This window comes from Bos javanicus, chromosome 19 (genome assembly GCF_032452875.1).
Source record: "Bos javanicus breed banteng chromosome 19, ARS-OSU_banteng_1.0, whole genome shotgun sequence".
Taxonomy (NCBI): Eukaryota; Metazoa; Chordata; class Mammalia; order Artiodactyla; family Bovidae; genus Bos; species Bos javanicus.
This window is the reverse complement of record NC_083886.1, coordinates 51,768,531-51,790,967: the sequence shown is the minus strand read 5'-3', so window position 1 is coordinate 51,790,967 and position 22,437 is coordinate 51,768,531. Positions and strand designations below refer to the sequence as shown.

Sequence of the window (22,437 nt, the reverse complement as noted above, 5' to 3'; positions counted from 1 at the left end):
AAACTCCTGTGGAGGGAGGGTGTCTCCGGGGATCAGAAGGAGCATCATCTCGGGCCCTGGCCTGCCCTCTCTTTGGTCTGGGGTTAGAGTCTTCCCAGAAGAGCATCCTGATTCTCGGGTAATTCTGGGAATGGAGGCAGAAAGTTGAAAGGAGAGAGCACTCTGTTTGTGAAGGTTCCTCCACCACCTTCTCTGGTGGTCACGCAGGGTGACTGGGGCAAGACAGAGCTAGAAGCCGGGGCATGTGGGCCACTCTGAGGCTCAGTGGGATGAAGGGAAGCCTTTTTGAAGGGCTCTAACTTTTATGTATGTTTTTGTTACTGCATGTCCCTCCCGGGCCTGCTGGTCCAGGGACTTCCGGGGCAAAGTATTGGAGTTTCAGCTTCAACATCAGTCCCTCCAATGAACACCCAGGAATGATCTTTAGGATGGACCAGTTGGATCTCCTTGACGTCCAAGGGACTTTCAAGAGTCTTCTCCAACACCACAGTTCAAAAGTACCAATTCTTCTGCACTCAGCTTGCTTTATAGTCCAACTCTCACATCCATACATGACTACTGGGAAAACCATAGCGTTGACTAGTCAGACCTTTCTTGGCAAAGTAATGTCTCTGCTTTTATGGGAAACTCGAGTGACTTCCCATAACTTGAGGTTTCCTTCCTGAATACAGGACCTGGGTATGAGACCTGAAGTGCATGGATTCTGAATCCTTCCCGCCTCCTCCTTTCCTGGCTCCGCCCTGGAATCATCATTTGGGTTGAATGCAGCAGCTCAGATCTGCACACAGACAGGCTGCAGCTACACGCATGGAGGAGCCGGTTACCAGGTTGCAGGTGAGAGCTGGAGGGGTGGTGGCTGGGGCTCCTGGTGTAGGATCGCACTCAAATAGGGGCTGGGTTGATGGAGATGGGGCGCTGTGCTCTCAGGCCCTGCGCTCTGCATCTCCACTGAAGGAGGGATAAAGACAAAGGCTTCCTGACCTGGTGGGCAACTGTGTCTCTGAGGGGCCGCTCCAGGCTGACTCTGCCCTTGTCAGGAGGGGCAGAGAGTTGGCATCTCGAGTTCCCGGACGTCCACACATACGCACAAAACCTGCGTCCCGGACCAAACCTGGGAACACCGGGACACCTGCTGTCCCGACCACATCTGGCGTGAAACACTTTCATGTCCAGGCCAACACTGCGACTCTCATACTTGTGCACACACACTCACTTTCATGTACATACACACTTGTGTGCACTGACAAGGGGCACACACGCACACTCAGCCCATTCACTCACAAACACTCATTAAAACAGAGGAAACCTGGAGAGGGGCACTCCACTGACTCGTTCTATGCTCTCCTTTCATTTTTGGTTAAGCTGCAGCAGCAATCTAAATTCAATTCACCTCCCACTACTGGTGAATGATCTGCAATTTGAAAGCCAATTTCCACTCCCAGTGCCTGGGGAGCCAGAGCCCCTAGGAGGCCCTCATTCCCTGGGACTAAATAGTAAAGGCGGTGGGGAGCTACAGGCCCCCACCCGCCCGCGGAGGGTGCAACCAGCAGGTGCAAGGAGGGGGAGGATTCTCAGAGGAAGTGCCTTGTGAAAGAGAGTGAGAAGTGGCCCAGCTGATGGACTGGCAGGTACTGATGGCCCATGAGAGCAGCAATGGTTTACAGACTCAGCCCCCAGGCCTGGAGGAACTTATTACTGCCCGGTAGGGATCCCTCCAGAGAAGGCAATGACAACCCAGCCCAGTAATCTTGCCTGGAAAATCCCATGGACAGAGGAGGCTGGTGGGCTGCAGTTCATGGGGCCTCACAGAGTCGTAGATGACTGAGCGACTTCACTTTCACTTTTCACTTTCATGCATTGGAGAAGGTAATGGCAACCCACTCCAGTGTTCTTGCCTGGAAAATCCCAGGGACGGGGGAGCCTGGTGGGCTGCAGTCTTTGGGGTCACACAGAGTCGGACACGACTAAAGGGACTTAGCAGCAGCAGCACCAGGGACCCTTCCTTCTAGCCATAGCAGCAGGGACGGGACACAGCAAAGGCTCCCCAGACTGGGGCATCCCTTCTCTCTGAGCCAGGGTTGGGGCTCCGTTTCAGCTGTCTTCTGAAGGTGGTTGGTCACCTCCCTCCACACTGTTGGTGAAAGGCCTACCTGGACAGCAGGGAGCTCACCCTTCCATGTAAATATCCAGGTACATACACGTTACCACTGAGCCTTTGTGGGGAAAACCTGGTCCAGCTTCTCCTAGGTGCTGCAGGAATGGAGATCCCTGCTGACCGAGAAACCCTGTGCCCCTGGTCAGCTCATAAGCCTCGAGCCACATACCTGCTGCCTCAGTTTCCCCAAGGTCCTGTGGCAGGACAAAGTGCTGGCAACGGCATGCACCTTCCAAGGTGTTCCACTGACTCCCAAATGTGATCATGTCCCCAGTGACAGCACAAACCCCAGCTGTGTGCCCCAGCTTAATACATGGAGATACCAGCAGCTGTGACAGTGATCTCAGAGAATGATGAATTGTTGCCTCACTTTCCCAACTCCAGAATCCTCAGGGCCCCTCCAGCTCTTGCCCCATCATGCAGTCTTCCTGTAGCACCGCCGACCCTCTGCCTTCTCACCCCGCTCTTCCTCTGTTGTGCCCTGGCCTCTCTCTCTCCCTTTTTCCTGTCCTTTGCAGCATCAGAGACAAGAGGAGGGACTCAGGCAGAGGAATGGAAATGCCAAACTTAAAAACCCATATGAATTTCAGATAACGAATCACTCTGAAATGTAAATATGTGGCAAATATTGCACAAAATATACCTATATTTAAAAATAAGACAGCAGTGGAACCCCAGACTGATAAGGCCGGCCAGGTGCCTGAGGACACGGGGAGCTCCTCCCATCCCCAGTCTAGCTCCTCCAGCCCAGACCAGCTCCCACCATCCCCATTCCAGTTTGTCCATCCTCAGACCAGCCCCTCCATCCCAGTCCAACTCCTCGACCCTCAGACCAGAAGCTCCTTCCCAGTCCAGCTCATCCATCCCCAGTCCAGCTCTTTGCAGACAGTCCTTCCGCACTCTATAAGGTGGAAAAGTCTGTGTCTCCGATGTACAGATTTGGTTTAGTTGAGACTGGTCTATGGTTTCAAGGATCTACCCCAACCTGGAGTTCTTCCCAGCTCCTAGGCTGTATCATCTGACAATGAGGAGCCAGGCCCAAGGTGGTTGGAGTTTGGGGGCAGAGACTGGTGGGAAGGGACCCTGGCCTCCTTGTCCAGATTCTGGAACCCTCCAGAGCCCTTCCCGGTGAGAATCTCAGGGAGCTCATGAAGTTGGACTGAGAGGTTCGTGTGTGAGGGCAGAGCCCCGCCATGGCCAGGGGAAGGCTCAGGGAAGACTGGAGGTTTGGGGGCAGCAGAAAGAGCAGCAGGGAGTCCCCACGGGTGCCCATCTGGGAGCCCGCACTTTCAGCAACCTTGGATAACATGAGAGAAGATGGCCAGCAGTCACCTGTGCACAGGCCATACTCCCTCAGGAGGACTCCAAGTGGTGGTAGAAAGTCTGTGAGTGTTAGCACAGCTGCAAGGAAATATCCTTCCTTGTTTCTTCCAGCTTCTGGCGGCTCTGGTGTCCCTTGGCTTGTGGCCACATCCCTTCAGTCTGTGCCTCTGTCAGCTCCGGGCCTCTCCCTTGTCTGTTTCTGACAAATTTCTCTCTTTTTACAAGAAAGCCAGACACGTTGCTTTGGGGGCCACACTGCTCTACTACAACTTCCTCTTTATTTATGGCTGCACAGTCTCTATTTCCAAGTAAGATCACCTTCACAGATTCTGGATAGACATGTGTTTTGGGGCCACCTTTCACCCTTCCCTGATGGATCAGTGGTAAAGAAAGTGCCTGCCAACGAGGAGAGGTGAGTTTGATCCCTGAGTCGGGAAGATCCCCTAGAGAAGGAAATGGCAACCCACTCCAATAGTCTTGCAAGGGAAATCCCATGGACAGCAGAGCCTGGTGGGCTCCAGTACATGGGGTTGCAAAGAGTCAGACACGGCTTAGTGACTAAAGAGCAGCATTCACCCTTGTACATACAGTACAGAGGGCGAGAAGAGAGAGACAGTAGTGGGCTGTCTAACCTGATTCCACATATGTAAAATCACATACATGTGTGTGCACAGAACACATGTCTCTCAGGTGACATCTTTCTTCCTCAACTACAAATGTTGTACTTATGTGAGAAAAGAAGACTGTCCTTCTGATGGTAAATTAGGAATAGAAGCAAGTTTAGAAAATCAAGGGAAGCCAGAGACAGCAGCACCGGTCACAGGGGTCTGGGGGCTGAGACTGTCCCTCGCCATGTCATTCTCCTTGTTTGACCCAGAGTCTCCTGGAGTCAGGACGAGGGCTGGTCACCAAAAGGCCTCAGCTCCTGGAAGCGATTACATCCACACTTTCCTTTGCTCCTGGCCCTTCTGCCCAGTACCTAGCAAAGTGGAAAAGGAAAATCAGACACTGAATTCAAAACCAAAGGGTACCAAGTCCATGGTATTCTGGAAAAGGCAAAACTCTGGACACAGTAAAAAGATCGATGGTTGTCAGGAGTTGGGAGGAAGGATGGATGAATGGATGGAACACAGAGGATTTTCCAGCAGTGAAGCTACTTTTTGTTGTTGTTCAGTCGCTAAGTCACATCCCATTCTTTGTAACTCCATGGATTGTAACCCTCCAGGCTCCTCTGTCCTCCACTATCTACTGCGTTTGCTCAAATTCATGTCCATGGAGTTGATGATACTATCTAACCATCTCATCCTCTGTGTAGTACCTAATGGTAGCTACATGTCATTATGAAAAGTGAAAGTGTTAGTCACTCAGTCGTGTCTGAGTCTGTCCATGGAATTTGCCAGGAAAGGCTACTGGAGTTGGTTGCCATTTCCTACTCCAGAGGATTTCCCTGACCCAGGATTGAACCCTCATCTCTTGTGTCTCCTGCATCGGCAGGCAGATTCTTTACCACTGTGCCGTCTGGGAAGCCCAAATGTCAGTTTTACTGGATACCAAAGCCCGAGATGAGCATTTGTTTCAGAGGAAGTGAAAGTTCAGCTTTCCAGACTGTAACTCACGAGTTCCACAGGAAGACTCTTGTTGTTGATAAAAGCAAATCTGGAGAGTGGACCAAATGTCCCCAAATGCCAATCCTCAGAATGCAAGAGTGGAAGAGGGGCTGGGAGCATCCAAGGTGGTCCTAGGCTGGTGTCAGGTTCAAGTGGCCACACGAGATTCTGTGTGTCACAACCGTCTCTACAGGACACATGGCTCAGGGAGTTTTGCATGTTTTATATAAAATTCAAGATAACCCCAGCAATATAAAGGGACTTTTCTCCCAGGGACTTGTTTCCTGTCTCATCTGTGTTTCTCATCTGTCTGACAGTGGTCCCACTGCAGACATTATAAAGGTGTCGAGAAGGGTCATGACACAGTTGGGTCAGGGAGGAGCTTGGGGACCCTCACCCACCCTGGACAGGGTGCAGCCCCTCTCACTGGCTTCCCAAGGAGCCTAAGGGAACTCTGACTCATCAGCTTTCCGTCCTTCAGGGAGTGTTCCAGAAACCAGTAAGGAGAGCGAGGGACCCCTTAAAACTCATCCACGTCCTGCTGGCCATGCTGACGTCAGCATCCACTCTCCTCACTCCCAGGATGTTCTGGGTCCTCTTGTTGGCGGCCTTCAGGAGCGCTCAGAGTGGAAGTAAGTCCCATGGTCCCAAATCTGCCTGCAGGGGAAGGAAGGGAGGGGGAGAGGGGGCGGGGAATGCAGCAAGGGCAAGATGGGTGTGGGAGGAGAGACCTAGATCAGGCCAGGAGGGGCCCAGGCTCCAGGTAGTGCCAGTGACCCCAGGAAGGGCAGTCACTGGATGTCCTGAGGTCCAGCCATGACCCACACGTGTGACTTTCCCCCTACAGCCTGGGACAACCCCAACTGCACCAAGGGTGAGGTTTCTGTGTCGAGGGGCAAGCCAGCCATGATGAGCTGCCGCATCTCCAATGCCTTCTCCCACATCAACGTCTCCCTGAAAGTGAACCCCAGGGCACCCTGGAAGCTCATCTGCAGTGTAAAGCCCCCAGGAGACTTCTGCCAGGATGGATGGGGTCTCTGGGTTTGGCAGAGCGAGGCGTACCTAATAACTGATAAAGCCCAGGACACCCAGTCAGGGCTGTACAAGTGGACTCTGCAGGGACGCCAGATAAATACCAAAATCACCACACTGACCGTCGTAGGTGAGCAGGGCGGGGGGGCGGGGTATTGACCCCAAGAGCTTCTCTTTTTGGTGGGCAAGAGTGCAGAGCAGCTAGGGAGGAGTGACTCCTGCCCACCTGAGGTGCCCAGAGCCACGGAGATGAGGCCTGAAGAGGACTTCCACCCTGCCCCACCCATGCCGTGGCTGTGCCCTCTCTGAGCTTCTCAGGGCAGCCTGGCACATGTGCCTGCTCACTGTCCCCCTGTGCTCAGGGAGCTGGCACCTCCCTCCCTAAACACCGCCTATCCCCCCACTTCCACCCCTTGCTGTGCTGCAAACTCCCCAAGTCACTGTCGCTCCCTCTCCCTCTTTGACTGTTCATACGCAGTCAGAGTCACTCTGAGCGCTGGGGACAGGAAGCAGGGATCCAGCTTTGCCCCGAACAAGGAACAGTGGGAGGGGCTGAGAGGCACCCCTTAGCCTAGCCGGGCCCTGTGCGGGAAACCCAGTGAGGCCTTCATGATCTCCTGTATCCAGGGCTCATCTGACACCTGGGGTGGAGGGGCTGTGTCAGGGCAGGCCCTGGTCAGGCCCCCACCAACCTGCCCTGTTTCTCTTTGGCAGACCCGCATTACCTGCCTCTCACACCTCCCACAGGTAGGTGTTTCTATCTTCATCCTGGGCTACAGGAAGGGAGTCCCCAGAAAGCCCCCTCGGGTCTTCCCTCCGCAGACACCCTCACCCTCTGTGCCTGGAGCCCTGCCCATCCCATGCACCCATCCCCCCTGCCATTCTCCCACCCATGGGCTTCCCAATCACAGGCGATGTCCCCCTCCAGGGTGCCCCCAAGGTGGTGGGGGCTCCTGCACAGGTGAACAAAGGAGGGAGGGCCCGCCCACCCATTTATCGCAGGTCAGCAGAGGAGCACACCCCGTTCCGATCATAATCCTGAACACACTGAGCGAGATGCTGGTAATCTTCCCCATCCTTGCCTCGTCGTCCTCCTCAGCCTGCTGATCTCCACACTGGCCTAGTGCCGAAGGTGTGGCTCCCTGAACTTCAAGCTCCAGAAGGTATTGGCCGCTGAGCCTGGTCTGTGGGCTGGGGAGGGGTAGGGTCATCCCAGACCCGGCATAGACACTCTGCCCCATGGTCTCGTACCCACCGAGACCAGTGAGAGAGTGGGGAGATTTGGGGTCCCAGAGAGCCAGAACACCTGCCCAAGAGGACCCCAGCCAGCAAATGCAGTACTAGTCCCAGAACGCAGATGCCCCAACGCAGACAGGCCACGGAGTCCACACCACCCCTAGGACCCCCTAGGGGATGGCATGGGGGCTTCCTGCTTCTTCCAGGAGACCTAGATGTGTGGGTGGGGGATGTTCCTACAGGACGCACTTGTAGGCAAAGGTGTCTTGTATGGTTCTCACCCCCCCATCCTCCCCACTTCCCCAAGTAAGGAGGCTCTGAGCCTGGGGTGGGGAGCTGAGTGCACCGTGCACACTGGACTCTGCAGAGGGGACGTGCGGGGAAGAGCAGCTGAGGACTAGGAAGCTTGGCCACTTCCTGGCGTCTTCCTGATGGACATGCCAGGGAGGGCTCCTTAGCAGGTTCTTGGGCCCAAAGTGCAAAAATCTCACGTTTCATAGCACTTGACCTAATGGGACCCGCCCCTCCTCCACGCCACCCACGCCTGGGCTCCTCCCCAGGGCAGGAGTGCCATGCTTCGGTCACCTGGGAGATGCCCCAGTCTGGGGTCCTCAGCTGATCATGGACACTCTCTTGTCTTTAGAACATGAATAAGAACCAGTTTGAGGGACGTTCCAGGTAGCACCTGTGGAACCAAAATGAGGATATCAGTGGCCTGAGATGATGCATGAAGCCTCCTCCACCACCGCCACAGGGTAGAGCAGCCCCTCTGGATGGGAGGCCGGACAGGTGGCTGCTGGTGGAATCTCTGTCCAACCTCCCTGGTCTTCCCCAGCCCTGGGGCTCCCCGCTCTGCCACCTGGCCCACGTGCTGCCCCTTCCTGTTCCCAAACCGCATCCCAAACCATATATGCCAGATGTCTTTACAAGCAAAGCTGTGCAACCCCACTGAGTGTATTCTTTGTCGTTTTTTGGAGGTGGGCTGGGACGTCTTTTTTTCTTCCTTTCCTCTTTTGTTCCCTTATGATTTGATGACTTTCGTGATGCACTTGAACTGCTTTTTCTTTTGTGTGTGTATACCTATGATAATAGACTTTTGGTTTGTGGTGACCATGAGATTTCGATACAGCAGTCTACATATACGTGCATGAGTGTTTTCAGTTGCTGATCTCTTCTTTCCAGTGCATTCCGAATGTCTCGCATGCGTCCTCTCCTCCTCTCGTGATTACTGGTTTTGACCTCTTGTTTGTGTGCGTGGATGGTGTCCTACTTCTACTGCATGTTTGCATTTACTGGTGAGCCCTCTTATTTCATCCTTTTCCTGTTTCTCGTTGTGGCCTTTTCTTTTCAGCATAGAGAAGTTCCTTTAAAGATAGAGCTGGTTGGTGGTTCACAGAATATGTTCCTCAGATCAGATCACATCAGATCACTCGCTCAGTCGTGTCCGACTCTTTGCGACCCCATGAATCGCAGCACGCCAGGCCTCCCTGTCTATCACCAACTCCCGGAGTTCACTCAGGCTCACGTCCATCGAGTCAGTGATGCCATCCAGCCATCTCATCCTCTGTCGTCCCCTTCTCCTCTTGCCCCCAATCCCTCCCAGCATCAGAGTCTTTTCCAATGAGTCAACTCTTCGCATGAGGTGGCCAAAGTACTGGAGTTTCAGCTTTAGCATCATTCCTTCCAAAGAACACCCAGGGCTGATCTCCTTCAGAATGGACTGGTTGGATCTCCTTGCAGTCCAAGGGACTCTCAAGAGTCTTCTCCAACACCACAGTTCAAAAGCATCAATTCTTTGGTGCTCAGCCTTCTTCACAGTCCAACTCTCACATCCATACATGACCACAGGAAAAACCATAGCCTTGACTAGACAAACCTTTGATGGCAAAGTAGTGTCTCTGCTTTTGAATATGCTATCTAGGTGGGTCATAACTTTCCTAAAAGGTACATATAATGGGAAAAAAGAAGGTTTTTCTAGAAGTGCTACCTTCCGTGCTTTGCAAAACGTCCACATTGCTAATCCTCAAGATGACTACACTAAACCTAGTAGCGAATCATCAAATGAGCTGAGAAATATATCCTTGAGTGAAGAAAATAAAAATCTGAAGAAGCTGCTGTGAGTCTCATAAGCTAAAAAGCCCAACGAGGGCTTCCCTGGTGGTCCAGTGGTTAAGAATCTGTCTTGCAATGCAGGGGATGCGGGTTTGATCCCTGGTGAGGGATAAGATCCCAAGTGCTGTGTGGCAGCTAAGTCTACATGCCACAACTAGAGAGCCCATGAGACCCGACACAGCCAAATAAATATATATTAAAAAAAAAAAAAAAGGAGTCCAAATACATGCAGAAGGCCAGATATCTGGGAGTCCTCACTCACCTTGAAGAATCTCAGATTGGATCAATGCACGGTGCCTGGCGACTGTCCTCACAGGAGGGTAACGATCCCAGAACAGCTTCGCTGGCACCCAGAGTCCAGGTCTAGAACTGACCGTATTTGCATCTCCCAGGTTAAAGAAAGGTTCGTGCCAGAAATGCTGGGTTTGTTCCACCCCCTGGGCCAGGCCCCTCAGACACAGTGGGCACGGCACGCGGGACCGCCATGCTTTGGGGGCCGTGGAAATTGGTTCCATTTTGCCTAAAACAAACCAAAGGTGTTGATGCTTTGAAAGTCATTCAAAGGTCATTTTAATATTGCTATTACGGTGGGACGGGCTCACATTAAGTCATTCAGCCCCTGCACACCCAAGGCAGGAAACCTAGAAAGAAATCCTGTGTCTGGGTCTTTGACTAATTTTAATTTTCGACTTGTTGCTTATCTGTACATTCAAGGATTTCTCTAAAGGAAGTTTAGCTCTGAGTCCTTGCAGTGCCCTAAAGACCCTTCCCCCCAGGCCCTCCTTGCTCCTCCTCAGCCACACTGGCCCTCTTTCAGGCCCTCAGAAACCCCAGGCATTCTCTGGCCCTGGGGACCATGCGTGTGCTGATGCCTCTGCTTGGAACCCTGTTCCCAGATATGCCACCTGTCCCTGTCTCACCTCCTGTCCTTTACTCCTGTGGCCCCTGAGGTTCGGCACCCCTCTTCCAACAGGTGCTGTGTGTCCTGCCGCAGGTCTGCTCGTCCTTCCCTGGAGTCGTTTCCGTTCCCCAGGGCTCTCGTTCATCTCACCCTCTGCCCTTGGCACTGGCGCTGGCACGCGCGGGCGCCCAGGGAGTGCTGGTGATGAACAAAGGCAGGACGAGGTTGGAATGGGGTGTGTTTGACAAGTCAGACGCTTTTATTGGTTCCTGCCAACAATTTTGCTAGGATCCTCTGGGCCTTTGGCAAGATTCTGCCCTTGAAATAGATACACCCTCATGCAAGAAGTGTCTGTAGGTAGGTGGACAGCCCAGGGGCGGTCACCCAGCAAACCTAATCCACCCCAACCCAAAACCCCACCCAGGACCCTGAACCATCAGCACAGGAGTGTCCTGTCAGAGGAGGGGGTCTCCAGGGAAGAAATCTCTTGGGGCTGTCTGGCCGCACTTGGTCCACGCGTGAACCACACGCACACGCCCGACACACATGCATGTGGCTTTGGGCCAACACTGGAAGCTTGGCCCTCTAGCCCAAGGCTGCCAGGACAGAGAAACATCTTCCTCTTTCTGGTTGCCCAGATCTGTCTCCTCTTCAAGCACCTCTGAGCCCTCGGGGTCAGGGTCCAGGCTTAAGGGAGATTTACCATCCTCTTTTATTCGCCATGGGCCAAGAGGAAGGCAGAGGAGGGGACTCAGCCTCCAGGCCACAGTCCTCCAAACAAGGAGGGGATGCCAGCCCCAGTGGGCCCAGAACGCCTGGGGAGAACCTGGCTGCTGTGGGAGCCTCGGCCCTGGGACAGCTGCCACGCTTCCAGCCCCTCAACCCAGGGTCCCACAACTACAGACTGAGGCCCATGTGGTCACCATTGTCCTGGCCTCCCTACAACACCACAGGCTGGGAAGCACTGACCTCTCCACAACAGCCCCGGTAGCCATTAACAATGAATGAGGCCTTGGGCCTGGAGAGGAACAATGGTGAGTGGCCCAGAGACTGAGACATGGGGCCCACTGCAGCATCAGGAGAAAGGGACACAAATACCTATAAGTGGGAGGGAAGTTCTCTGTCAGATGGATTTTTTCCCATCTGAGCCTCCAGGGAAGCCACAGAGTGACCCTTGAACATGCCTTTGCATCTGGCTGACCCTCCTCCAGTGTTTGGGGTTCCCAGCCACATCCCATGGCCACACAGACCAACTGGGTTTAACGCATTCATTTCCGTGGAATGTAGCAATTTTTTTTTCTTTCATAAAGTCTATGTGGGCAGTTAGCAGCTGAAACCAGATATATCAAAATGTCCATCTACCCTTCACGGCTGAAAGCCACCTATTCTTGCAAAGAGTTCTGGTTTCGGACCACCTGCCCTCCCAGTTCATGCTGAGCCTGCCCATCTCCCCATGTAGGAAGAGAGTGGCTGTGGGGTCACGCCCCTTGTCTCACGGGTGCCTCAGGCAGGCAGGGTCACTGCAGGCTGGGTGGGGGGTGGCAAGTGAGGGGGCGGAAGGGACTGGGCGCCTGTCAGCACTGTCACTGAGAGTTGTTTGCCATCGATGGCTCCCTGCTCCCACCACTGGCAGATAGCTCAGTCTTGTCACTTCCAGCAAGAGTCAGGCCGTGACCTCTGCCAGCAGCCCAGTGTGCCCCTGGGCGTGGCCCTGTTGGTGCTCCCCGCCCTGCTGCCTAGATACATGTGGAAGTCGGGGTGCCTCTGGAGTTGGGGCCACAGGCTCCCCTGCTGGAAGGTTCCCAGGGAGGGAAGGCAGCAGCACGCCTCTGCTCAGAATCCCACTGAATCGCGCCCGCTGCCTCCCCAGTGCGCACGCGGGGGGAGGCACACCTTCCACCCTGGCTTTCAGGTGGCTGCGCGTCCCCCTGCCACCACCTGCAGGAACGGATGCTGCCCTGTGAGCCAGGCTGGGGTTCCCCTGGTTCCCATGAGGCACAGAGAGGGCCTGAGCCCTGTGACCTGGGCCCAGCTCCCCACCCCTGCCTACCAGGCCACCGACGGGGACTTAGGGTTCATGCTTCTGGGCTGCATGGGTTAAGGAATATCTCTGATCCTAAAGACCTGAGGGATGCTGATCTGGATGACACTTCCCACTCTGGCCCCACCTGAGAAACGGAGAGGGGGCCCCGCGGATATGGAATCCATTAGCCATAGACCTTCGCTTAAATACACCAAGCATCAAAGACGTAAACCTGGGGTGCTTCTGGGAGACTTTCTTTTTTTCTCTCACCACCACAGAAATCCTCTCTTATCTACACTCACTTTTTCATCCCTCATCCAAGACACTCCAACAGTTCCTCTGTAACCACTTCCCCATATCCAATGCTGACCAATAATATTTAGATAACCTTACCTGCTCCTGTCAAACATGTCAATGTACTAACCCCAATTCCAACCTTAAACCGACATCCTTTCCAACCCATCAAATGCAAGGCAGCCTCCCAACACAGGATTGGCAGATAGACTTTACTCATATGCCCCCGGTCCAGAGTCAGATACCTCCTGGTCCTTGTGGACACCTTTTCAGGGTGGGTAGAAGCATTTTCCACCACAAACACAAGAGCCCACACCGGGACCCAAATCCTCCTCACAAAAATTATCCCAGGTGTGGCCTGCCTTCATCCCTACAGTCTGATAATGGCCCGAAATTTACGTCCGAGGTCACCCAACAACTGGTCCAATTATTACAGATACCCTGGAAATTTCACATTCCATACAGTCCCCAGTCCTCAGGAAAGGTAGAAAGGATGAATAGAAAAATCAAATAAATCCTTACCAAACTAACCCTCGAAGTACATCTGGATTGGACTAAACTTGTGCCAATTGTTTTCCTCTGAATACGGGCTTTGTCCTGAAAGCCCCTGGGGCTGAGCCCCTTTGAGGAGATGTGCGGAGGCCCATGCTCCCTTCTGGACGCAGCCCTGAACCTCCTCCCATACCAAGCTTCTTACACGCCCCTCTGCTGGCGGAACTCCGCAATGGCCTCTGGAAATACGTCAACCACAACTTTCCTGCCCCTGACCCCCAAGCCTCCCTGCCTCCTTTACAAATTGGGGACACGGTCTATCTGTCTGATAATCCCCAGGGTGACCTAACCCCAAAGTGGCAGGGACCATTCAAAATCATCCTCCTCACCCCAACTGCAGATAAACTCGAGAAGGTCACCTCCTGGGTACACCCGTCTCGCCTAAAACGGGTCACCTCCGATCCTGCGCTGCCCTCCTTAAATGACACCTATCGGGTCTCCCTCACAGGACCCACCTCTTTAAAATTCACCTGGCGACAACCTCTGTCCACCATCGAAGAAGACACTGAATGACCTGGACTCTCAGCCTGCAACTGTTCCTGACCCAACTACTTCAAGACCTCTGGACCAGCGCCCCGACAGGAACCTCCTCCAAAGACCTGACTACACTGGTGTCTCAACTGTGGCTCCAGGGAACCTTCTGCAACCTGACTCCAGACGAAATTGATTTCTTTACTCTCATTCTCTACATCATTCTACATCCTAATAAACAGTGTTCCTCCTCAGACTCAAACCACCACCAACTTGGGGCCTTTCCCCCTCGCCCTCACTGGCCTCTCCCTGTCTCTCTAACTCTAACAGCACTCTTAAGCTTAATCCTTGCTGTAGGCCTAGTAACTGTCTCCCTCAGGACTGGCCACCTAGCCTTCGTCTTTCCGTGGGTATCGCCTACGTTGCTAGCTGTGTTCTACTCCTAGAGTGCTATTTCCTCTGCAGTGTCTAACTAACAGCCCATGACTCCTCTGCTCCTCATCCTTGCTGCACTCCCCAGCCTTCTGGCTACTCCCTGCCCCTGCTCTGACATTTATTCCTATGTACATTCCTCATGTTATAATACAGCTCCAAAACCATGCACCATGAACCTCAGGGGCGGGAAGTCCAAATCCCTACTCACTATTCAAGTACAACAGAGAGGGAATTTCATTAGTACCTGCCATAAGCCAAATGGAAGAAACATATGTTTCTATCCCATTACTCACTGGGGATACTCAGTCGGGGGCGGGGTACTAGATCAAAATCGGGAAAAGAAACAAGAACAAGTCATCAAGAACATAATTTCCCAGGTACAGGCGACTCCTGAGCCTTATAAACGCCTAGACTTCCTTTCCCAATTATGGCCTGTCCTAAAACCTCCCTCTGGCAACCAACACCTTACCCGCCTTCTCAACTCTTCCTTCCAATTCTTCCGTACACACAACACACATCCCAGTCTTAGATATGCATGTCACTGTCTCCCTCATCGTCATAACAATTCCTTTACCTTCAACCTGGCTTTTACAGGGCAACTACACCGCCCCTTCCCAACAAAAAACTACACAACTCATTGGGCCAGTCTCTGACAATGTCCTTCTCTCAGCCTCTTCACACCTAACCTGTATCAACTAGTCTAGTCCCAACTACACTGGTCTTACAAACTCCGCTCCCTCCTTCTGTTCCACTTGGGTTCTCTGGACCAGCACAAACAATTGCACCATCCGGGAATCCTCACTCTCTGCGGGACCTGCACATATTCGTGTCTCCTGTTGGACCCCCCTGGACCTTGCATCTTGGTCTTCCTGACCCCGAGCCTAACATTCCTCAAAGAAGAAGAGGTAGAACAAGAGTCTCCCCATAAGGGGAACTTTCCCACAGGAAAAGACGAGCCGTCATAGCCCCCCTCCTGACTGGGACTGGCAGAGCAGCAGCCCTAGGCACCGGATTGGAGGCAGCTCAACCTCTGCCCAATTCTACTACAAGCTGTCCCAAGAACTTAATGAAGACATGGAGCAGGGAGTGGAGTCCTTCCTTTCAATCCAAAGACCAATTAACTCATTAGCTTCTGTGGCCCTTCAAAATAGGCGAGCCCTGGACCTTCTCACCGCAGAAAAGGGAGGGCCCTGCCTTTTCCTAGGAGAAGAGTGGTGCTATTTTGTTAATGAAACGGGCGTAGTCCAGGGCAGAGTCAAAGAACTTAGACAGAATTGAATGCCGCAGAAAAGAGTTACAAAACCTTTACCGTCCCCGAAAGCAGTTCCCTTGGTTGCTCCCTCCTGGGACCACTGGTACTTATCATTCTATTCCTCTTATTTGGACCCTGTTTCTTCAATCTCTTTCAAAGGTTTCTCCAAGAACGGATTCGGGCCATCTCTCAAGATCAGGTCAAGACCATTTTTCTTCTCGAGAGCCTCACCCCAAGCTCAGAAAAAGGAGACCCTGGGCCCTAGGACGATCCTCCATTCCAGACCCAACTTGTTGCCCCAATCCAGCAAGAAGTAGCCAGAGAGATACGGCACCCTTTTTCCCATTTTTTTACAATGATTTCAGGTCTGGAATGAAGGAGTCTTTTGGGCCAAGAAAAGAAAACAAGAGTCTCAAATGCCCTTGCTGAATCATCTAACTTCAGAGAAAACAAAACAGAACTTTAGGTCCCACCCTGATGCTCCAGGCTGGTTGCATCTATCTGGGACTTACCACCCCGTGTCCAGACACCTTCCACCCCCTACACCTGCCCAGAAGACTTATCACCCCCTGCCCAACTACAATGCCATCTCAACTAAAAACTATCCAAAACATCCCGCCTGATTACCGTTTCCCTTATCACCTCCACAAACCTCCCTATAAATACAGAGCCTCCCTGATCCCTCTCCAAGCTCAGCCTGGTCGTTAGGCCGACTGTCGCCCCTCCTTGCCTGAATGAAAGTAACCTGATGCTGTGAAAGTGCTGCACTCAATATGCCAGCAAGTTTGGAAAACTCAGCAGTGGCCACAGGACTGGAAAAGGTCAGTTTTCATTCCAGTCCCAAAGAAAGGCAATGCCAAAGAATGCTCAAACTACTGCACAATTGCACTCATCTCACATGCTAGTAAAGTAATGCTCAAAATTCTCCAAGCCAGGCTTCAGCAATATGTGAACCATGAACCTCCTAATGTTCAAGCTGGTTGTAGAAAAGGCAGAGGAACCAGAGATCAAATTCCAACATCTGCTGGATCATGGAAAAAGCAAGAGAGTTCCAGAAAAACATCTATTTCTGCTTTATTGACTATGCCAAAGCCTTTGACTCTGTGGATTACAACAGACTGTGGAAAATTCTGAAAGAGATGGGAATACCAGACCACCTGACTTGCCTCTTGAGAAATCTGTATGCAGGTCAGGAAGCAGCAGTTAGAACTGGACATGGAACAACAGACTGGTTCCAAATAGGACAAGGAGTACGTCAAGGCTGTATATTGTCACCCCGCTTATTTAACTGATATGCAGAGTACATCATGAGAAACGCTGGACTGGAAGAAACACAAGCTGGAATCTAGATTGCTGGGAGAAATATCAATAACCTCAAATACGCAGATGACACCACCCTTATGGCAGAAAGTGAAGAGGAATTTAAGAAACTCTTGATGAAAGTGAAAGTGGAGAGTGAAAAAGTTGGCTTAGAGCTCAACATTTAGAAAACGAAGATCATGGCATCCGGTCCCATCACTTCATGGGAAATAGATGTGGAAACAGTGGAAACAGTGTCAGACTTTATTTTTTGGGCTCCAAAATCACTGCAGATGGTGACTGCAGCCATGAAATTAAAAGACGCTTACTCCTTGGAAGGAAAGTTATGACCAACCTAGATAGCATATTCAAAAGCAGAGACATTACTTTGCCAACAAAGGTTCGTCTAGTCAAGGCTATGGTTTTTCCTGTGGTCATGTATGGATGTGCGAGCTGGACTGTGAAGAAGACTGAGCACCGAAAAATAGATGCTTTTGAACTGTGGTGTTGGAGAAGACTCTTGAGAGTCCCTTGGACTGCAAGGAGATCCAACCAGTCCATTCTGAAGGAGATCAGCCATGGGATTTCTTTGGAAGGAATGATGCTAAAGATGAAACTCTAGTACTTTGGCCACCTCACGCGAAGAGTTGACTCATTGGAAAACACTCTGATGCTGGGAGGGATTGGGGGCAGGAGGAGAAAGGGATGACAGAGGATGAGATGGCTGGATGGCATCACTGACTCAATGGACCTGAGTCTCAGTGAACTCCGGGAGTTGGTGATGGACAGGGAGGCCTGGCGTGCTGCGATTCATGGGGTCGCAAACAGTTGGACACCACTGAGCAACTGAACTGACCTGAACTGAACGTCTGTTGAGGTCGTCTTTCCTTTTTCTGCCTTGGCCTGAACTATACCTTACAGGGCCTGCCCTGGCTGCACGTGTCGCTGTCATGTTGCAGGGCAATTCACGGAAGATAGGGAGCGCCTGGGTCACTTTTGCCCCGTGTCTCTTCCAACCCAGATCTACAGCTTTTTCTCAAAACAGACTTCAACACAACTTGCATGTATCTTTTTCTTTTTTGTCTTTTGTTTAGTCTTTACTTAGATAGCTTTGAGGCTCTGCAGAGTGACTAGACCTTGGAGCTCAGTGTGGCTGGAGGTTGCCCCAAAGCACCCGGTGCTGTCCTGCTGGGCTCACCGTGCACTTCCGTTAGCCCACCTGGCCCATGACGGTGGCCACTGCCCTCGGGCTCGACTTGACCCACAACCGGGCGCTCTCACAAACACGGGCTCACGTAGGCTCACATGGTGTATGCCATGGAGCCACAGGGCTGGGAGCAATCCCTGCTATCCTGGAGTCAGACAATGAATAAAGCTCCATGACAGGTTTAGAGTTAAAATTGTCAGGAGAACTTTAGAATTTAATTTTAGAATTAAGCACTGCTGCAGAAGAGAGGGCAGTCCACCGCTCAAAAACACACAGGAGACCACATCAGATCTCAGGACCGTGCCTGCTGTGATCAACCTGTCTCCTGCCTGTGCATCCCTGGAGCACCTGGTCACATGTGGCTTTGTTCTTCAGGTCTGGACAGCGGCGATGCTGTGTGCTGCTCACCAGCTGCTGCTGCTCCTGGACCACACGGGGGGAGGTGTCCAGGAGCCATGCCCCATGCTGGCGCACACCTCACAAACCTGGTGGCCAAAGATTTGCTTCAGGTGGGTCCAACCCCACTCCACAGGTAGGTCTAGGGCCAGCCCTCCCAGGGGTAAAACCTTCCCCTGTGGCTGGAACCCAGAGGGAGAGGGGCCCCCAGCTTCAAGGACTGATCAGTGGCCAGAGCTCTCTCTATCACCCTGCAGGACACACAGTCAGGGCAGACCACAGCACAGCACTGGGCGAGTCAAGGCCAGAGACGCCCAGAGGACTCACATTTTTCTTTCATTAGAGCTAAAGCCTTCTGACTTTCTGATTCGTGTTTCCTTTGAGGGGCTTCAGGTTAACCTGTCCTCATGGTGGAAAAGTGAGATTTGGGTTTCTATTTCAGTTCTGAGTCCCAGTGGTTGGAGGGATGGAAGATACTGGAGCCTCAGGACACACAAAAGGAAACCAGAGCTGGAGGAATGGGCCCCCACCTGTTGGCCAGGGAAAAGGGGTCGTGTGGGCTGAGGTCTCTCCGTGAGGTCTCCTGCGATTCCTCGGGCTGGCTGCTGCCACCGTCCTGCCCTGGCCATCAACTCACAACCTTTCTTCATCTCTCTCTTCTCCTCCTACTCACCCACCCGACATCTGATGCACTTTCCCTGCCAGGTTTTATTTGGAGACATTCCTTTGACCAGTTTCCTTAGGGGAGCCTGGAAAGCACACCTGTCCCCCGCGGGGCGAGGGCATGATGAACCTGTAAGTCACTGAGCTAGCCTGCAGAGGGCGCCAACGGCACAGGTGTGGAAGGGTTTCCAGAGACAGGGAGGCCTTATCATGAGGGTCTAAAAAAATCCACCGTGATCCACCAGGATACATTGGGATCACGATACATTGGAGTGTCAAGATCACAGGGAAGAAATGTGGAGCTTGGCAACCTATTGCGAAAGCAGCAAGTTCCTCCTCCTCCTTCAAACACAAGTGACCAGAATCAGGGTAGTAGCTTGCCTGGCCCCTTTTTGCCATTTCTATTCTGTCTCCTGTTTCCTCCAGCAGTGGCTTGGAAGCCAAGCCTGGGTGTCGGGTGGCAGCAATGGTTTAAATTAGTGAGTGATTCTATTACCTCCTGTACCGCATTCCTGGTCCTCTCCCTTTGGGTTTCCTAGCATCTGGGCAATGTGCTTCCTTGTCTCATTTGCCCGCAGCTTAGATTGGAGACCACGTACATGGTTTAAAAGCTTCTTTCTTAGCGCTTTTCCTAATTATGAGACTGTTGCTAAAGGGGAACATCTTCGATGACCCACAAATCCTATTTCCCTAAGCCATTGATATAAATGACTTTTAAACTTTGATTCCTGAGAGAATGGCATTTAAATTGACAGAGAATTCCTGTGTTGTCTGGCTCTGAGTATGTGAGTACATTTTAGCCCAAAAGTCCAGAGAGTCCAACATCCACAGTCTTACTTTCCAAAAAGAGGCAGAATTTGCAGCTTTAACCAAGGGCTGTACGTGGGGTGGCTGGCACAAGGCACTTTTCCTCCCACCCAGGCAGGCCCCATCCCTCCACAGGGAAGCATGTAACTCTGCCCCATTACTCAGCCTGTTCGAAAGGCTTGGATGGGAAGAGATTGTGTTTTAGGGTGTGACCTCCACCCACCAGGCCGATTACCCAGCTCACTCCTGAGTCACCACTATGGTGCCCTCCTTTCTACTGTGGCAAAGACGAGCCGGGGTACTGAAGACTGTGCTTCTAGAAGCTGGAGTGTTCCGAGGACTTGCTCCTACAATTTCTCTTTCTGCAGAATCAGGAAAGAATGAAAAGGAATTGCCACCTAATCCCAAGAAGCAAAGTCCACCAAAAGAGCGCACACCAGCCACTGCCTCTGCTGAGGGGTTTGAGAAACCACCTTTAAGAATCTCCAGCATCAGGATTATGGCACATACACCTTCTTAGCCCCTTCATAGATCCCAGCCCTGTCGTGGTGAAGGGGCTTGTGTAACTCAGTGAAGCTGTGAGTCATGCCACATGGGGCCACACAAGAGACAGGACATAGTGAAGGGTTCTGACAAAATTGATCCATGGAGGAAGAAATGGAAACTCCTCCCAGTATTCTTGCCATGAGGACCCCATGAACAGTATGCAAAGGCAAAAGATATGATACCAGATGAGCACCCCACCCCACCCCGCCCCCAGATCAGAAGGTGTCCAATATAATACTGGGCAAAAGCAGGACGAGCAGAGGGCAATTACTAACAGCTCCAGAAAGAATGAAGCGACTGGGCCAAAGTGGAAACGACACTCAGTCGTGGATCTATCTGGTGGCGACCGAAAAGCTAGGGCAGAGACTGTCATTTTCAGGGCAAGATGCCCAGGGTGTGAACCAGTCAACGCCAGACCCTGAACAGGCTGCAGAGGTTTCTCCACATGAGAGTGACCTTTGGCTGAGGATTCAGGGCCTTGGACTCTGACACGGCACCTTCTGTTTCTCCAGTTCTCAGGGGGCCTGACCCAGGCTGGAGTCCACTAAGAGGCCACACCTAGCTGTGGGGGCCCTGAGCCCCACCAGTCTGGCATGAACTCAGCTGTTTGAAGTTTCTTGGCACTGGCCTCCCACTGTCTCGGGGTTGGATGCCCTGTGGTAAGCACACACATGTCCTGTGCGGCCTGGCACAGGATGAACCCCAGACAAGCATGACTGTTCTTGGAGTCTTAGTACAAAGATGAGCCCCAGGACCCAGTTTGGAAATCACCCCCTGCCGCAGTATCACTTTTCCCAGCATTGCAGGGAGTGTTCGTGGGCACCTATGCTGCCAGCTCGGTCTGTTGAGATTGCAGAGAATCTCAATTGTCACAGAAAGAGGTAAAACAGTCCTCAAGGATGGTGTCACATCACATCTGTCTGGGTGACCTCAGAGCCACCCCCCCCCCCAGCATTTTGCTGGAAGTTTTACTTTTCTTTTTGGTTCGAAGGATTCATTAACAAAAGAAACCACTTTCACACAATAAACAATTTCAACATTTACTAGAAGAATATTTGGCTTATTTTCAATATACAGCCCTTAAAAGAGAAATAGAAACAATAGAGAAAAGTAACAGCACATACATCACCACATGGGGCCGACCAACATCCAGACTTAAACAGAGCTGGAAGGTCCCTTGGTAATAGCCATACAGAGTCCCAATTGGGAAAAGGTCCGCATCACCCAGGTGAGACTTCAAGTTGCGGTTTTGGAGGCTCCCACTTGGAATCCCAGGGTGCAGCTGATACCATCATCCGTGGGTGTGCAACAATGCAGCTCTGGTTTTCCTTCACCTTTTACATTGTTGTTTGTTTCACCTTGTGAGTCAGGAGATTTCCCAGACCCCAGGGAGTTGGCCAGAACTCCAGGGGCTCAAGAAAATCCAAGCCCTGTTCCCTTTCTTATCCAAAGTGCCCCTTGACTTGCTGGTAACAATTTGTGTGTTTGCCAGCAGGCACATAGCCCAGGCAAGATCAGAAGTCAGTCAGAGGCCTTCTCTCCAGCCGCTGAAACCTGAACAAGCCTTCCTCCGTTGTCATTTCCCTAACACCTCCCCCCGCCCCTTTGCTGTCGAACCCAGCACAGAGACATAGCACCCACACACCCCCACCCCACACAGGCTTGTGCATGGCCTGGGGTTTCCATCTGCAGGGGAAGGCTGGATGGGTCGCCCCTTTGCCCTTCTTGATGCTTCTCCGTGTCTCTGCTTCACCCAGACTGTGGACATAGGCTACAGACTGGCTGAGAATGTTACAGTTGTGTGTTTTCTTATTTCCACAGAACTTCATGTTCATTTTAGAAGCCTTGGAAATCGCAGATAAGCAGAAAATCCTTTCCAAAAGTGGCCTTAGCCAACATCTGGTTCTCAGTCCTCTAAGTTTGTGGTTCCTGCCTTTGGGGTCCAGCCCTCTGCATGTCAAGGTCCTGTGGTTATTAATCAGGTCTTCTATTGACTTGCAGTCACTAGACCTGGCCGAGGCACGAGGGATCCAGGAACCATGGTACCTGCTCCAAGGGCCCTGGGGACACACCTAACACCAGGGGCACATGCATGCACACTTAGACACTGCACACCTGCACTCACA

The 22,437-nt window shown here is 52.2% G+C and overlaps 1 protein-coding gene and 1 long non-coding RNA gene across 9 annotated transcripts in view; one reads left to right on the top strand and one right to left on the bottom strand.

The window, feature by feature from the left end:
* The window catches only part of LOC133232708 (secreted and transmembrane protein 1A-like), a 59,735-nt gene extending 51,434 nt beyond the window's left edge, over nucleotides 1–8,301 (top strand). For 7 of the 8 annotated variants that reach the window (XM_061392466.1, XM_061392461.1, XM_061392460.1 and 4 more), the window contains 6 exons: nucleotides 672–834; nucleotides 5,567–5,717; nucleotides 5,933–6,247; nucleotides 6,832–6,864; nucleotides 7,120–7,280; nucleotides 7,997–8,301. In XM_061392466.1, the coding sequence (XP_061248450.1) occupies nucleotides 763–834; nucleotides 5,567–5,717; nucleotides 5,933–6,247; nucleotides 6,832–6,864; nucleotides 7,120–7,241 (693 nt within the window). In that variant the 5' untranslated portion in view covers nucleotides 672–762 and the 3' untranslated portion in view covers nucleotides 7,242–7,280; nucleotides 7,997–8,301. The remainder of the gene's footprint in view (nucleotides 1–671; nucleotides 835–5,566; nucleotides 5,718–5,932; nucleotides 6,248–6,831; nucleotides 6,865–7,119; nucleotides 7,281–7,996) is intronic. The other variant, XM_061392459.1, reaches the window with a different exon arrangement.
* Nucleotides 8,302–9,675: 1,374 nt separating this feature from the next.
* LOC133232710 (uncharacterized) lies at nucleotides 9,676–22,354 on the bottom strand. Its single transcript, XR_009731440.1, has 3 exons — nucleotides 21,436–22,354; nucleotides 10,386–10,564; nucleotides 9,676–9,985 (listed from the first exon to the last, which is right to left on the bottom strand). It is a non-coding gene; the product is annotated as an uncharacterized LOC133232710 (long non-coding RNA).
* Between the last annotated feature and the right edge of the window lie 83 nt (nucleotides 22,355–22,437).